Source organism: Scleropages formosus, chromosome 11 (genome assembly GCF_900964775.1).
Source record: "Scleropages formosus chromosome 11, fSclFor1.1, whole genome shotgun sequence".
In the NCBI taxonomy this organism is placed as follows: Eukaryota; Metazoa; Chordata; class Actinopteri; order Osteoglossiformes; family Osteoglossidae; genus Scleropages; species Scleropages formosus.
The window spans coordinates 30577320-30592008 of record NC_041816.1 but is presented as its reverse complement, the minus strand read 5'-3'; the positions used below and the strand labels follow the sequence as shown (position 1 = coordinate 30592008).

The window sequence follows — 14689 nt, the reverse complement described above, 5'->3', positions numbered from 1 at the left end:
GACTGGGCCTTTTGCATGAGCTCTCAGCCGCATCTCGTCGTCTTCCAGTCATCCTGCACTCGATCGCCTTCCTCTTTTCCCCTTCTGGCGTTCCGTGTGTGTCTGTCACGTTGAGCCCGGGGCTCTGAGACGGGTCTCCGTCCAGCTGTCACCGAGTCCTTGTGCATGTCTCACCTTGTGTGACCTCCTCTCTGCATCTCCTCTACATGATCTAGCGCTGCCTTTCCTTTCCTTTCCTGGCGAGATCAGCCACGTGCATGAAAAAGTCATTGATTTCTTCAGATTCTCTACTTTCAGCCTTTTATTAGAACTTGCAAACTGACCCATTACTTTAAAAAACTTGAGACAAAAAACGTTAACAGAAAAGAGAACTGAAATTCTCCCTCTGCGTAAATGAGCGCATTCGTCGTTTCCAACTTGGACGTCAGTTCGTCAGTTACAGTATTTCCACTTTAGCTTAATGGCGGTACTACAGTGAGAAGGGCTGTCAAAGCGCAGCAGTTCATTGCACCTGCCCTCCTGACCTCAGTCTGTCGCTTGTTTGCCCTCCAGGTGCCCAGGTGGACGACAACGTGCCCCGTCGCTCGGGGCACCGCATCGTGGCCCCCCCCGGCGGCCGCTCCAACATCACCAGCCTTGGCTGAACTCCTGCACTTTTGTGGAGGGGAGGGGAAGGGAGGGGAGGGCCTAAGTCTGCCAGCGACGGCTCAGTGAGGGAAGCTGTGTGGTTCCTTTCTGTCTGTGTGTTTTTTCTGCCCAACTTTCCCAGCGTTTTTAAAAAAAAAAAAAAAAAAAAAGGTGCGTCCACCTGTCCGATAGAATACAGTGAGTGTAGTGTTACGTTCTTACTCGTTTTACTACGAAAACTCTCACGCCCTAGTAACAAGCATGGTGCTTCATCAGCCGCGCCCCGTCCCCCTCTAGTGGCCACAAACAGAAGTACATCAGTATTGTTGGTTAATGGAAAACTGGTATCGTTGCACTTCCTTCGTGTGATTGATTGGATAGTTGGTTAGTTGCATGTAGATAGATATGCGTTTTTGATGTAGAGACAAGTTTTTGTAATTTAATTTTGCAGAGTATGCTAGGGTTTCGACCCCCCGTGTCACACCGCGCAACAGCGAAGGTGACCGCCGCCTTTCAGGAGGGGGCTCGCTGACGCCCCGGTGGAGCCGCTCTGCTGACCGTGACTGCACCCCCGCCCCCGACAGACACCAGACCACGTCTGCGCTTTGTCTTCGTCTAGAGCCGCACAGCTGTGCGTCTGTCTTCCTGTTGATGAAAAACCATCGACGTAGAGTAAGCACACACACCGCCATGGGGGCGCTACCATTTACCCTATTTACACTGTCCTTTGGGGTGCCTCATGCTCTTACCATGACATATTTATTACTTTTTTATTTTACAGATTTACTTTATATACAAACTCATTATAATAACATACCATCTTGTTTTTGACATTGTTGTGTATTGTCTTAATAAATACTCGTGAAATAAAATAGTGGAAAAAACAGCCGGTCCTGGGTCGAGTGCAGTGCACAGCATGGCATCCTTCCCTGCTCTTCCACAGAGCTGCGCTAGAGGCCCAAAGGCTATAGCATGGTGCTGGTTGAGTCCCAGGGAAAGCAGCAGTACCTGAGCAAGGTCCTTACGCTGACGTGCTCCGGTGTCCGCGCTCCGGAAACGGTGACATTTACTGCGGACCAAAGTGTCACCTCAGCATTGTAATGCAGAAAGTCTCCACTTCTTGCTTTGGTATCATGTTCCTCGCAGGCCTTCAGCGCACTAAGCATCGCGGTTAATCCTGGTCACCCTGCAGAGCTCAATTTCTCCTGTTTCCAGGGGCTTGGGACACTACGTCTGGAGTTCAGTCCAAGGCATGAGCAATGACTAGCAGAGGGACACCATGGGAGGAGGGGTACACAGCTCTTGATGTCTTGGTGGTGTGTGTGTGTGTGTGGGGAAAAGGTCCCTTCTAGAATCTGTCCTCCTGGGCTCACATACCTTCACTCTGCACATTCTTGCTCGGAAGAAACAGTCAGATTGCGGTCGCCCCATCACTGCATTCACACCTTCAAAATGCTGAGTGACTCTTTCACCCACGTTACACCTTCATGCACTTTACCACTATTTATGTTCGAGAAGGTACAAATTGTAATGTAATTTGTTGAACAAATTTAGGCCTCCAAAGTAAAGAGCGTAATGTTGAAGGCCGGGACCCACCCTTTTCCCCACAATTCTGAATCGCAGCTGCGTTACGGAGTTTGACGAAATCGCTTAAAAGTCAGACAACACAGCCTGCGCTGCCCTGCGCTACCTTCATGAGTAGGGAAGGAAGGGCTTTCATGTTACACATCAGCTTTCTCTGATGCTCATGTCACATGTTGTGTTTTAGCGAAGTGGTGGAAATCACAAACGGCCAGTCGCTGAGCAACATTATTTTGTTGAATATATTATATGCTTGAGGATGTGCTGCTGTGGAGAACTGACTGAATTCTCATGCAGCCGGATTACAGAACTGAGTGCAAGGAGTAAAAAGCATCGTCTTCATCTTCTAAAGCAGAGCTCTCCTTGGTCACACCTCAGAGGTGTAGGCAAAGTGTCCCTTTAAAGGACGACAACACGACGCCCCGTTCTGTTCTGGTGTCTGAAGTTTACCTGATGCTTCCTTCCGTGGGGGAAAGTGGCACTTGTGGCACTGACTTTACCCTGGGACATTGTCCTCACCTGCAGACACACACATGGAGGTGTTACACATCGAAGCTGTTCCATGTCCACAAGTACTATGATTTTTGGGTGTTTACTCGTGTTCTTATACTCTTTCATCGATTGACTATCTGTTCCTTGGCAAAGGTCCCAGCAAAGTACGCAGCTGTGATGAACAGGTACAGTTTTCTGTGGTAAGATATGTAAGCAGCTTTGGGGGAAAATGAGTCAGGGTAAGCCTTTAATAACTGCATTCCAACCCCTGCCTTGCAAAGGAACAGAGAACCTTTTCGTTGCCTGAGCTTCACTGCAGCTCCGCATCAATTCTTCACTCTCCTCTCGCTGCTGTCCAGCTGCTTATAAAACTGCTCCCATCGCAGCATTTGTAGGGAAACCCTGGACCCAAACACAGTCCAGAATTACAGACCAATTTATCTTCTTCCTTTCTTCTCTCCAACATCTTGCGATCTAAGGAACAGTGATGCAATGGTGCAACTACCTGTCGTGAACGCTATGAAATTGGGCATCGTAGTCATCTCCTCCGCTTCATCCAGTAAAAGCCTGGAGGCAATAATCACCTCAAGTTTGTCCTTCTCTCAACACGTCGAACCCACAACCCGGTCCTGCAGATACATTCTGCTTAACAGCCGCAGGATCCGCCCTTATCGCTCTGTAAACTGTACGCAAGTACTCGTCCGGACCACGGTAATACCTCGCCTGGACTACTGCGCCTCCCGGTCTCTGCCATCAAACCTCTCCAGCTGATGCAGAATACCACGGTACGAGTTGTGTTTGACTTGCCAAAGCATCTCCATGTACCCCCCCCCCCTCCTCCTTGTCTCTCTCCAATGGCTTCCTGAAGCTGCCTGCTTCAAATTCAACATTCTGGTTATGGCTACAAAAGCATCAATGGATCTGCTCGCCATACCTACAGGACCTGATCACTCACTCTGCTCCTCCACCTCCAGGTGCTCGGCAGTCCTGTGCACTAAAGGTCCAAAAAGAAAAACCTGAGTTCTCTTACTGTTGTCTCCAGCGTGGAGGAATGATGTCTCTCAATGCTGCCAAATCCCTTTCAACATTCAAGAAAGGTCTCAAATGACATCTTTCAGACCCACTTCCCTCCTCATCTCTGATGTGCTCTACAAACTTCCAGAACTTGTCTTTTAAAAGACGACCGTAAAGTTGCTACCGATCAGTTTTATGCAATGTACGCTGGACTAGCTGACAGTACTTTGTCAATCGTGCGTCTGCATGTGAACAAATGTAAAGGTAAAAGACAAACCTGTCAGACGTCCTGTCTTGCTCAGACTGCTCCCCCCTACTGAACAGTGGCACCCTGGCCATAGCAGCCAACTGTGACAGGAAGGACTCCTGAGCTTCCTGTTGGGAGGAAGGGAGAAGCTTCACTCACCCACGACGGTCCCACAACAGCCCCTGAGCCTCAGCACAAATTAAACTGGTGACTTGACCTGGAAATAAATGCTCCTTCCCCCATACGCATCGATTTCTTCAAGCTTAATCATCTAAATATCTTGGAGCGCCATCTGGACGCGTGCGATTGTTCACCTGCAGCTCGTCCTGAAAACGCTTTCCCATTTGGTCGTGAAGAGACTTCTTCTTCCTCATCCTTTCATATGCGGCTTCAAGTTCCAAGTCATACGTGCTCAGGATCATCTTCTTCCGCATGTCCACCCTGGCGTTTCACATTTGATGCCACTTTAGGCAAGTTTAGCTCATGAGGGCTAACTTGATAACGGCTTCCTTTTAAAATACTAATACATTATAACAACAACAACAACAACGTGAGAAAGGAATAGAAAGAACTGAAATATGTGTTATGATTACTATGAAGAGGCACTGCTTTCCTGTAGCTAACTGCTTTGGGGAAAACAAGGAGAACCTTTCATGGTTGGTACCTCTGCTGGAGCTCAATGGAGCTGGGCTTCCTGCCCCAGTCGGCCAGGTCCTTCTGCAGGCTCCACGTCAGCCGATTCCTCCTCTTGTCACTCTCCTCTGACGTGAGCACAGTATCATTATCCTCACGTCACGACATGAGGCGCTCTGCTCGTACGTTGCCCCTCACACACACACACACACACACACACACACAGCAAAGTGCTTCTTTGCCATTTCTCAAGTTGTCACAGAGCTCGCAGTGTCAGCGCTCTCCCGTCTCACCCTCGGGGCTCGAGCGCCACCCCCGCCTCTCCAGTCACCTGCAAGGTCCTGCAGTAAGTTGTGCTGCTCCTGCTGCAGGTTCCTCATGATGCTCTGCATCTGTGCGTAGTGGCTGTGGATCAGCGTGGCGACAGAAGCACGGCTCGCGTACACGCTCTCCGAGACCGCCTCCGCGAGCTCCACCTGCTCCGAGAAAACGGCACTTAGGGTCCCAGCAACTCAAAGTACAATAAATTCTGGCACCCAAGGCACACTGCGTAAGAGTTGGAGGAAACCTTTCCCAACGTTTTCCCAACTCTTCACTTGCTAGTTACTCCACCAACGAGCTTTCGCTGCTCTCCTAGTTCTACGACATCTCGGCACCCGCTCCCTTTGCTACGTGGAGACGTGCCTCGAACCCTAGCGGTCCTTACTTGCTCGCGCTCATCAAGCTGTGGGTGCGGCAGCCCGGCGCTCGGGGCTCGGCGGCGCCGGCGCACACTGTGGGCGAGAGCGTGGCCCACCAGCAGCTGGGCGTGCTCTTCCGCGAACTCTGTCCCCGTGTCCAGCTCTGACAAGAACTCTTGCTGAAAGCCCTGGGTGACGAGCAGAGCCTCCGCAGCCTGTCGCTTGTCTCCCTCGCTGAGCGCCGGCTCCTGGGGAGAGGCGCCACACCACACGCATGTAAACGGAGATTCTCAAATTGGGGTCACGCAGAGCAAACCCGGTCCGAGGGCGGAGCGGCCCATCCCGCCACGCGTCGAGGACCTCGGAAGGCCTTGCCTCAGGCCCAGGGCCAAAGTGGTGTCGCGCTAATCCCGGCAGCCTGGCTCGCTTGGCGATTTTTCGGCCCCATTCGGTAACGTCAGCCAGAGCGTACAGCCTTTCGCACTGTGCCTGGCTGCGCGGGGGACGCACCTTGGGGCCACTTCTCGCGCCTTGGTGGCATCTGCTGCAGTCCTCCAGCTCCACGGCTCTGCTGCCGTACTGGGACAGAAGCTTCAGGCGGGACAGCCGCATCTCCTTGAGGAGCCGCAGGCCAAAGTGGCGTGCCGCAAAGAGCCTCTGCAGTGCTGCCAGCAGGAGGCGCTGTTTCCCCTCCATCAGGGTCCAAAGGCCACTGAGGATAAAAGTCAAAGAGTGTCTGAAGCAGAGAGCACCTCTGCCATGCGCTTCCTGCGCATCCTGTGTCCGGCGGATGTCGACATTATGGGCCCCCCCCACCTTTCTTGCACGTCCCTCTGTCGGACCACCATCCCTCTGAGAATCTTGAGCTGCTGTTCGCCAAGCTGAGTCAGGCTGGCTGACACCAGCGCCGCCTCCTCCGCCCACGTCTGCCGGGAGCAGAGTGTTTAGAGCGCCAGAGAAGTTGAGCTTCAGCTTACTTATGTACCTTTGCTAAAGACACGTGTGGAGAACTAGAGGCGACGCGACGCAGGGGGCCGTAAACCAAGCTACATACAGAAACATTTCAGCACGCCGCTCCAGGGCAGACACGCTTCGCCCACACCCCCCACCGAGCGCACCCCGCTGCCCCGTACCCGTCCATCCTGCTCCAGCTGGTCTCGCAGCCCATCCAGGTGTTGCCTGGCCACAGCCTCCTCGTGGCACAGCTGCGCACCAAGGTCGCGCTCCACCTCGTGCCCGAGCCGTTCGCAGTATTCGTGGGTCAAACCAGTCTGCTCCCGAAGGTCTGTGCGGAGCAGTGCCGTCACCCGCTGCGCCAGCTTCTCGGACCAGGACAGGTGGATTTTCTGGACAGGCAGAGCGCACAGATAGGTTTTACCCCAGTCCTTTCACACGCACGCACACACGCGCACCGAGAATCCTACCTGCCACAGCTCACACACAGCTTCCGCCGTTTTCTCATCCTGCTGATCCTCCAGATCACTGCTGTCCTTCCTCTGTCTAAGCAGCAGGGCCTGGTGCACCTTCACAGATGAATTCAACAGGAAATCTGAGTGGTACCACCAGCTCACCCCTGGAGCTGGATCCAGGCCAGACCAGACTCAGTAGGTCGGCGAGGAACCTGCCACATGTTACCGGAGACTCCCGAGATCTCTGCCTTTCATTCAGAGATGAGAACTTATCCCACCTTTACCCAAAAATGCCGTCATATCCACCACTCGTCTCGTTCGGAGAGATGCCCAGAGACATCGTTACGGTCTCCCGTTGCTTCCGACCTACATCTCCCCCAACTATCTGTCAAACTGGGTACCATTTGTGTGCCGGTGTGATACACTGTAGCCCTGTGAGCCTGAGCTCTCTCTCGATGTATGTGGACATGTTTGTCCCGTCTCTACTGCGCTGCTGTGACCCCGTGACCCTGCGCTCTTCATAAAACTAAAAAGACAGGAACACTTCTGCAGGGAGCTATACCAACCTTCACTGCATTCTGGTGAACATGAGGTGCCGACAAGCCAGTGACGTTTCGCACCAGACCGTAGCACATTTGATACTAATGTTTGTGAAAAGGAACATTTTTCCACCAGACAGCAGAGAACGGCACATAAGGCCAGATGCTCAAAGGTGTTTAAGAAAAAAAAAAAAAGAAGATACCTTGACGAACTCCTGGGGGTCCTTGCACTTGGCTGCGGTGTCCAGCGTGCGGCTTCGCTCCTTCGCCTGTGTCTTCATTAGTTTCTTCCTCTTGCTCTCAGTCTTCCTGCATCGTTCACTAAGCAGCTCCTTTGTCAAGCTCATGCACTCTGCTCAAAGCAAGGAAACGGGGTAAAAGTCACACTCGATCGCCGTTACGTAACGCTGGAGAGCAAGGGCTCGGCATGTGAAGCGGTGCCAGTGGAATCCCTGCACTCGGTTAAAGCAATAAAAATTACAGTACAGCTATATAAACGCATAAATAATTATTATATGAGCCTAACATGTTGAGCAGCTTTGGGGAAAAGTGCCAGCAATGGGACTAGACTCTGAAGTAACACCGCAGCGCTCAGGGTGATGCTTACAATCATGGTAACGATGCACGTCGCCTCACCTTCGCTGCAGCTCTGCAGGTCCTCTCTCAAAGCCCCCCGCAAGTCTGACAGCATCTTCTCCACACGGCAGAAGCTAAGTCGCCCATCGCTGCCGAGCCGCTCCAGCGCCTTGGCCACGAGCCGCAGCGAGCACGCGGCCTCCTGCCGCAGCAAGGTCGTGCGGGTGTGCAGGCAGCACGCGAGCTCCTCCCACCGCAGCATCTTCTCCTGCACACTCTAAGAAGGGGGAGACGGTGGCATTGGGGATGTGGTCAAGGTGGTGGGCGGAAGCGGTCAGACCGCTCCTTGGGGGAGGGGCTCAGGGCACCGGCTTACAAAGTGTCTTCTTTCATCGTGACGGTGCTTTAACGCTCTTCACATTAATAGCAAAGGCGATGGGTCTGGCTGAAGTAAAAGAGTGAGAAGAAACCTCTCTGTGACGTTCGCAGCGACAACTTTGGAGCGCAGTAGGACATGCGCTGCACGCGCACACACACACACACACACACACACACACACACACACACACTTCTCAGTACATCATCATCCGTCTCCGGCGCTCACCTTCATGTGGCAGTTCTGGACCTCAGCCAACCCCCTCTCCGCGAGCAGGAGGCTACGGACAAGCGTGTGTATCATGTCGCCGAGCCCCTCCCTCGGGGGCACGCCGGGTCGCTCGTGGAGGCGCCGACACAGCCTCTCCAGTTGCCTGCTGAATCCCACCGCCTGCGGACGAGACGGGGGGCTCCGTTTCAGAGCGGCGCTCGGCATCATCGCGGCTTCCGTTTCGCCTGCCGTCACTCATGCTTTGAGGCTCGAATCGATGGACCTGGGAAAATGCTGAGATGCCCATAAAATCAGCGCCTCGAAACGCAAGGTCTCGTCCGATACGATGCATAGTACGGTAATGACCGAACGACCGACCGGTTCGCCGACTGACTTGCGATCCAAGGGAAAGCCAGTAAAGGGACCAGCGAAACACTGCCGTTTAGCATCACCGCACAGGCAGAGCACGGCGAAAGCCGGAGGGAGGCGCTACCGCGGCGTGGCACGAGGTCCGAGCCGACAGAGCTCGCGTTACGTTCGTTCCTACAGAACCCTGCCGCCCGCCGCGCTCACAACCGGTACCATCTGAAGGCTGTACTCCTGCCGGTCCCGTCCGGCTCTTTCCACGTCCTCCAAGGTGGAGTGGCCCGAAGCGACCTCTTCGTTCCTCTCGGCACTCAGCCGTTTCGCCGACGCTGCCTCCTCCAACTCTTCCAGCTCCTGCAGACGGATGCCGGGAGTCAGCGAACGGCGGAAATGAACGATTAACCAGACCGTGGCGAGCGGTCGAGGTGCTTCGCCAATAATAGTTTTTTTCAGTACTCCGAATTTCGGGGCTGTACAAGCGAGCAAGCGCAAAGCAGTTACCGGGACTACTCCGAGCGCAGGCGGGAGCTACTGGGACAACGCTGCCGAGCAAAGAGCAAAAAGCCTCAGGACAGCAGCTCTTTCCGAGCTATACGACATCCGGGTCACCGCCGGGAACAGTTTTTGCCAACGCAAAACGCTCTCACCCTGTCCTGCAGCAGAAGGATGTTGCTGTAGAAAGCAGAATCCATCTTGTCCTTGCGAAACCATTCGTTGAAAACAATCCTGAGAACCTGAGGAAACATCTGAAGGAAACACTATGCACCATAAGCCAAGAAGAATACACAGCAGCTTCGTAAAAAAAAAAAGCAACAATCCTGGGCAGCGTTGCACCAAATATATTTCATGACGGCAAGAAAGAGACTTGAGCTTTGTGGAAGTGTGAAATGATGTTTAAAAAAAAATAATAAATTTTTTTTTTGTTACCCGTCACACGTCTCTCGACTCTTTCATTAGCGGCAATGTCCTCTCTCTGCGACCTTTGAAAAGAGGTTGTTCAAGCAAATCTAACATTTTAAATTAACTGATTTAGCGGACACCTTTGTCCAAGTCAGATTGTAAGGGTGAGCAAAATAATGGAAACACCACATGAAAAAGGAGTTCGCAGTAACTAAACCGCAGTTACAAGCACAGCTGCAAAGGCGAGGCATAATAGTCTGTGTTTGTGTCCCTCTCACTATAAAGGAGCACTAACAATCAGCACTTCAACATGTGACTCTTCAAAGCAACATGAGGAAACTAGCAGAGTTCCAAGGAGCTCAAAAAGTCAGCGTCTGAATTGCAGGTGCGTTGAGCACGAAAACTGTTAAATTATTTCGCACGTCAAGGGGAACGCTGTCAAAAATCACGAGAGCGCATGGCAAACATGGACAAACTGCAGGGCAGTCGGGAAAAGCGGCTCCGGTTCGAATCTCGCCGACGAGGACAAAGGGACAATTCACGGGATAGCCGGTAAATGCCGCAAAAGCACGGCCTCAAAAATTACCGCAGAAGAGAATCGGCACCTCCGCGATCGAGGCTCGGCGAACACCGTACCTCATGAAGTTCAGAAAGCAACTGGAATTTATAGCAGGGCTGCAGTCCAGAAACTGCTTTTATCCAACGCCAACGCACGAAATCACACAACTTGGTCTAAGGAGCACAAAACCGCAGCTCTGACCCCTGAGCAACAGCAACAGAAATGCGGTCCTACATCCTGACGGGTTCACATTCGGAGAAAGCCTTCAACCCACAGGTGAGATTCACGAGGTCCGATGGCCGCTCCGTGTGCTCGCGGAGAAGTCCGGGAACACGAGGCCATTTTACAGGAGCGGGTTCGCGCTACGATGCGAGCGCTGATCCCTCGTGATGCTCCCACGTTGCAGGATGACAACGCCCCCGCACCGCCGGTAAGGTTTTCCTCTTGAAGAACGCACCGTGACACCATCGCACCGCAATCGCGCTAGAAAGCTCGTCGCTCGTGTGGCGGCGTTCCGAGAAAGACCGAAGCTCTTCTGAAGGCTCAGGGAGGCCCTGCTGCTTTTTAGATCCTTGAAGCTAATGGATTGTGTTTCCATTTTGTTCACCCTCCGTAGTTAGGCAAACTAAGCCACTTACAGTTATTCGCATATTTACGCAGAACGGTATTCTTACCCTATCAGCTCAGTGCAAGTACCTTGATCGAAGGTACCACGGCAGGAGTGGGGAATCAAACCCGACTCCTTCGACCGCAAAGCGACGGCGCCAAGCGCCACGCGACCTGCCGACCCAAAACGTCTCAAAGTAAAGCTTAAGTTCTCAGACGGCGGTCGGACTCACCGTGTGTTTCTGCTCCAGGAGCTCAGAGGACAGTTGCTGGAAGCTCTGCAGACCCAAACAGTAGAGACTGATCCTACCTTCGAAGCTTCGAAAGCAGACAGACATCGAGGACGAAGGTCAATGAATTAATCGGATGATGTTTTCCTTCAAAAACACGTATAATTTTACGGTACGTACAACTCGCCCACTCTCGCCAACCGCTTGTCCCTTACGAGGGCGGCAGCGGCGCGGAGCTCATTCCGGAATCACTCGGTACTAGGCTAGGAGGGCTACGTAGGCTCTGGATGGCCAGCCTCATAGGCACACTGACACGCTATGGCCAAGTCGCCTGAAAGACGTGTCTTTGGACTGCGGGAGGAAACCCACCCATACGGGGGAGAAGAGACAAACTCCAGACGAAAGGAGCTGGATCCAAACCTGAACAGCCCAGACGCTGTGAGGCTGCGGTGCCAAGCGGTGTGCCACCCGCGACACGCAATAATTTGCCCATTTATAGACCGGGGTTATGTTTACTAAAGTAACAATTCAGGTAAGTTACCCTGCACAAGGGTATTCCCAGCTTGAGCGAGACTTTAACCCAGGATATTTGATTGCAAGGCGACCGCTCGCCGTGCAACATGTGAACTGATGTACTCGGCATGCGTGAGCGCAGCACTTCAAATTTGAAAGACCGATGGATTTGAGATAAAAGCTGTCTTAAATACATAAATAAATAATTACGTATGGTTTTCTGAACTAGGAGCGGGGAGATGACTTTGAAGGGTATCGTTCACACTTCTCGCTTTTTTAACGACGGAAGTAGTGCGCGCACCACGTTTAGATAGAAAAAGCCCTCATCGGGTCGCTGCACACTCCTAACGAACAACCTGTCGCTAGGAAAGGTGAGAGGCGGAGGAGCGTTAACCCACCCAAATTACCGTCACGGGCAGAAAGCAGCATAGAGAGGCAGAGAGGCAGAGAGGCGCTGCGGAATTACGCACCCGGGGCAGCAGAGCGCCTGCGGGAAGCGCTCCGTCCTGGGGAAGCGCTCGTTCTGCAAGCTCCTGGGGACCGGTGACGGGAAGGCCAGCTGACTGCTGTCCTCGTCATCGTTGCCCTGGCTCAGGGACCCGAGGCTGGAGGAGGACGACGACTCGGGCGGGTGCAGCGCCCCCAGCTTGGCGTTCTCGTGCAGGGAGGGATTGGAGGCGCCGTCGGCCAGAGGCTGAACGTGGAGCAGCGCGGAGGCAAACGTCACGCCGCCGCTTGAGACGCAAACTGTCCGTCGAAACATTCGCCAAGAGGTCGTGTTGTACAGGAGCACAAGCCGAAGAGCCGCACCTCTACTTTCATATAGAGCGTATACGCAGCACGTGTTCAATGTCACGTATTTTGAAGTGGCGCTCGAGTGCAGCACCACTTTAGTCAGCTGTCACCGGTCACGTGACCCGTTCGTACCGCACAAAATTACACCGTTACCCGTGCTCTCCACCGACATCCGGTGAACTCTTGTTCGACGGTAGCTTTCATTTTGCGCTCCTGCCCATGTGCCACGCCATGCGGGCACGGGCGGAGACGGCAGGCAACACGCCTCGTCTCCGCGGGATTTTCTAAGGCCGATAAAAATGCTACTTTATCTAGTCAAGTAAAAGGGCACATTTCCCTCCTTTTTCTCCATCGTCAACATCACTGGAGCCTTAATCCTCGGTTTAACTTCTAGCAGGAAAAAAACTAACCGTTGTAAACGCATGTAATAAGGCGGCTGACAGACAGTGTACCGTGAGCCAACAGGTGGCACATCCGCGGGGGGCGGGGCCACACTTGACAGACAGCGCCACGATGTGTGCCGTTTCACGCCTTCTTACCGCTGCCGAAGACCAGGCAGATGCCTCGAATGAGGCCATGAGACCGTTAGATGCGGCAGATGCTCCGAGAGACTGGACCAGAAGAGCGTGCTGTAAGAGAACTCTTGGGGAGATCGGCGTCCTTCCCGATCAACTGGCGCCAGTGTGAGGACCTCATCCTCTCCTTCGCTCTTGGCATAAAGGCATCCTGTACGCAAACTCCACCTCCCTTTCGTTAACACAAAGCGAAGGTGTGCCGGAAAACCTCTGTCCCACCCCCTCTGCAAAGTGCCACAAAACACCGCAATTCCTTCCTCTGAAGCCTACGGTCGTGACGGAGCCTCGCGAATAATTTGACGGGTCCGATCACGGCTGCTCTTTGAGAAGCAAAGCAGAAGGGAAGGGAGAGACGGGAGTGGGGGTGCAGAGCGTCTCACCCGGTATCTCTGGTTGATGGGGTACACGACCTTGGCCTTCAAGGCGAACGCGGCCACATCGGTGCTGGTGGTGGGCACTTGTTGCTTCGTCTCCTGTGAGGTTGGAACGGGTGATTATTGTAAGGCTACGCTGTTCCAGAGAGGATGCGTGTTTGACGTGTGTGTGTGTGTGTGTGTGTGTGTGTGTGTGTGTGTGTGCGCGCTCGCGTCTCTTCCTCACTGCCCAAGACAGGGGTCACATTTCAGGCATTACGGTATGTCTGGAGCTGGAGGGCAGCGTGTAGCGGGAGCTGCTTACCTTGTGGAAACCCACACTCCGAGTGACCAGTTACACCGTTTCATTTAGCTCATGATTTTCTCCAAAGTGACTTACTATGTTAATCTACTTAATATTTACCCAGTTCCACAGCTCAGTAATTTTTTTTACTTGAGCGATTTTAGAGTAAGTACGTTGGGTACTACTACAGCCGGAGCTGACCCTCGAACTTGCGACCTTTGGGTCCGAAGGCAACAGCTCTGTCCCAGCATGTGTGGTACGGGACGGCCGGTAGCGTACCGATTACAGCTGCTGCCTTCAGACCCAAAGGTTGCAGGTTCGAATCTCCCTCTAGCAGTAGGAGAGGCCCTGCAAGCAAGGCACTTACCCTGGAATTGCTCCAGTAAAAAAAAAAAAAAAAAAAAAAAAGTTACGCAGCTGTATAAATAACAGGTAAAAGTAAACTTTGGAGAAAACAACATAAAGCGTGTTGTGTGCTTACTGTGGCCCTGTTGCTCCGAGATACCCTCCTTGCCGTGCTGCCGCAGTCCCCCTGAGCAGCATCTTGGTCCACCTCTCTGCCCAGGAAGCAGCACGTGGGGTCACAGCACTGGAAGCCAAGAAAGACACGTGGAGTCAGTGAGAGGTGGCGCTGCCGGCAGGGGGCGCAGTGGTCAGAGCTGCGGCACTTGCTCCGTTTGCGATCACGAGACAAGGCGAGGGGAGGGGATGCGCAGACCCACCTTGGCTGCTCTGACACGTGCCTTGGTGAGGCGCAGGTAGAGCAGCGCGGCCGCCCCCAGCCCCAGCAGCGTCCCGAGCGCGACCGCTAGGCCCAGCAGTCCGGGGACGAGGCGGGAGGAGCGCGCGGACTCCAGCAGCACATCGCCGTCGCACAGAGCCGGGGGGCCTTCCTGTGCTCCGGCCCGCCGCGTTCCGGCCGCGCAGCTGCGCATGCAGGCGGGGAGGTCGGGAACAAAACGTTGCTTCTAAGTTCTCGGCCTGTAACGCGCACTAAGTGCGCGGAGCTGCGGACAAAGGAAAGTACAGTGGGCGCGACGGCGTTCCGATCCAAGGTGTTACTCGACTGCCGACCACTTTTTGACGGACGCGACCGTTGACCAA

At 53.6% G+C, this 14689-nt stretch overlaps 2 protein-coding genes across 11 annotated transcripts in view; one reads left to right on the top strand and one right to left on the bottom strand.

Moving 5' to 3' along the window:
• The window catches only part of crmp1 (collapsin response mediator protein 1), a 17740-nt gene extending 16227 nt beyond the window's left edge, over positions 1 to 1513 (top strand). For all 5 annotated transcript variants that reach the window (XM_029256193.1, XM_029256192.1, XM_018735407.2 and 2 more), the window contains one exon: positions 553 to 1513. In XM_029256193.1, the coding sequence (XP_029112026.1) occupies positions 553 to 644 (92 nt within the window). In that variant the 3' untranslated portion in view covers positions 645 to 1513. The remainder of the gene's footprint in view (positions 1 to 552) is intronic.
• Positions 853 to 14689, bottom strand: evc (EvC ciliary complex subunit 1). 6 transcript variants are annotated; one of them, XM_029256189.1, is made up of 21 exons: positions 14308 to 14689; positions 14067 to 14174; positions 13309 to 13401; positions 12029 to 12252; positions 11049 to 11133; positions 9398 to 9496; positions 8967 to 9104; positions 8403 to 8564; positions 7859 to 8075; positions 7426 to 7574; positions 6699 to 6797; positions 6408 to 6620; positions 6091 to 6200; positions 5785 to 5986; positions 5301 to 5522; positions 4926 to 5073; positions 4626 to 4722; positions 4276 to 4402; positions 3992 to 4089; positions 2993 to 3102; positions 853 to 2727 (listed from the first exon to the last, which is right to left on the bottom strand). In XM_029256189.1, exons 1-20 carry the CDS (start codon positions 14518 to 14520, stop codon positions 3027 to 3029), a joined length of 2880 nt encoding a protein of 959 aa, XP_029112022.1. In that variant the 5' UTR covers positions 14521 to 14689; the 3' UTR covers positions 853 to 2727; positions 2993 to 3026. The 6 variants fall into 6 exon arrangements, with proteins under 6 accessions (XP_029112022.1, XP_029112024.1, XP_029112019.1 ...); XM_029256186.1 differs by lacking the exons at positions 853 to 2727; positions 2993 to 3102 and adding exons at positions 3109 to 3267; positions 3656 to 3694; XM_029256187.1 differs by lacking the exons at positions 853 to 2727; positions 2993 to 3102 and adding exons at positions 3109 to 3267; positions 3656 to 3694 and having other exon boundaries at positions 4926 to 5070.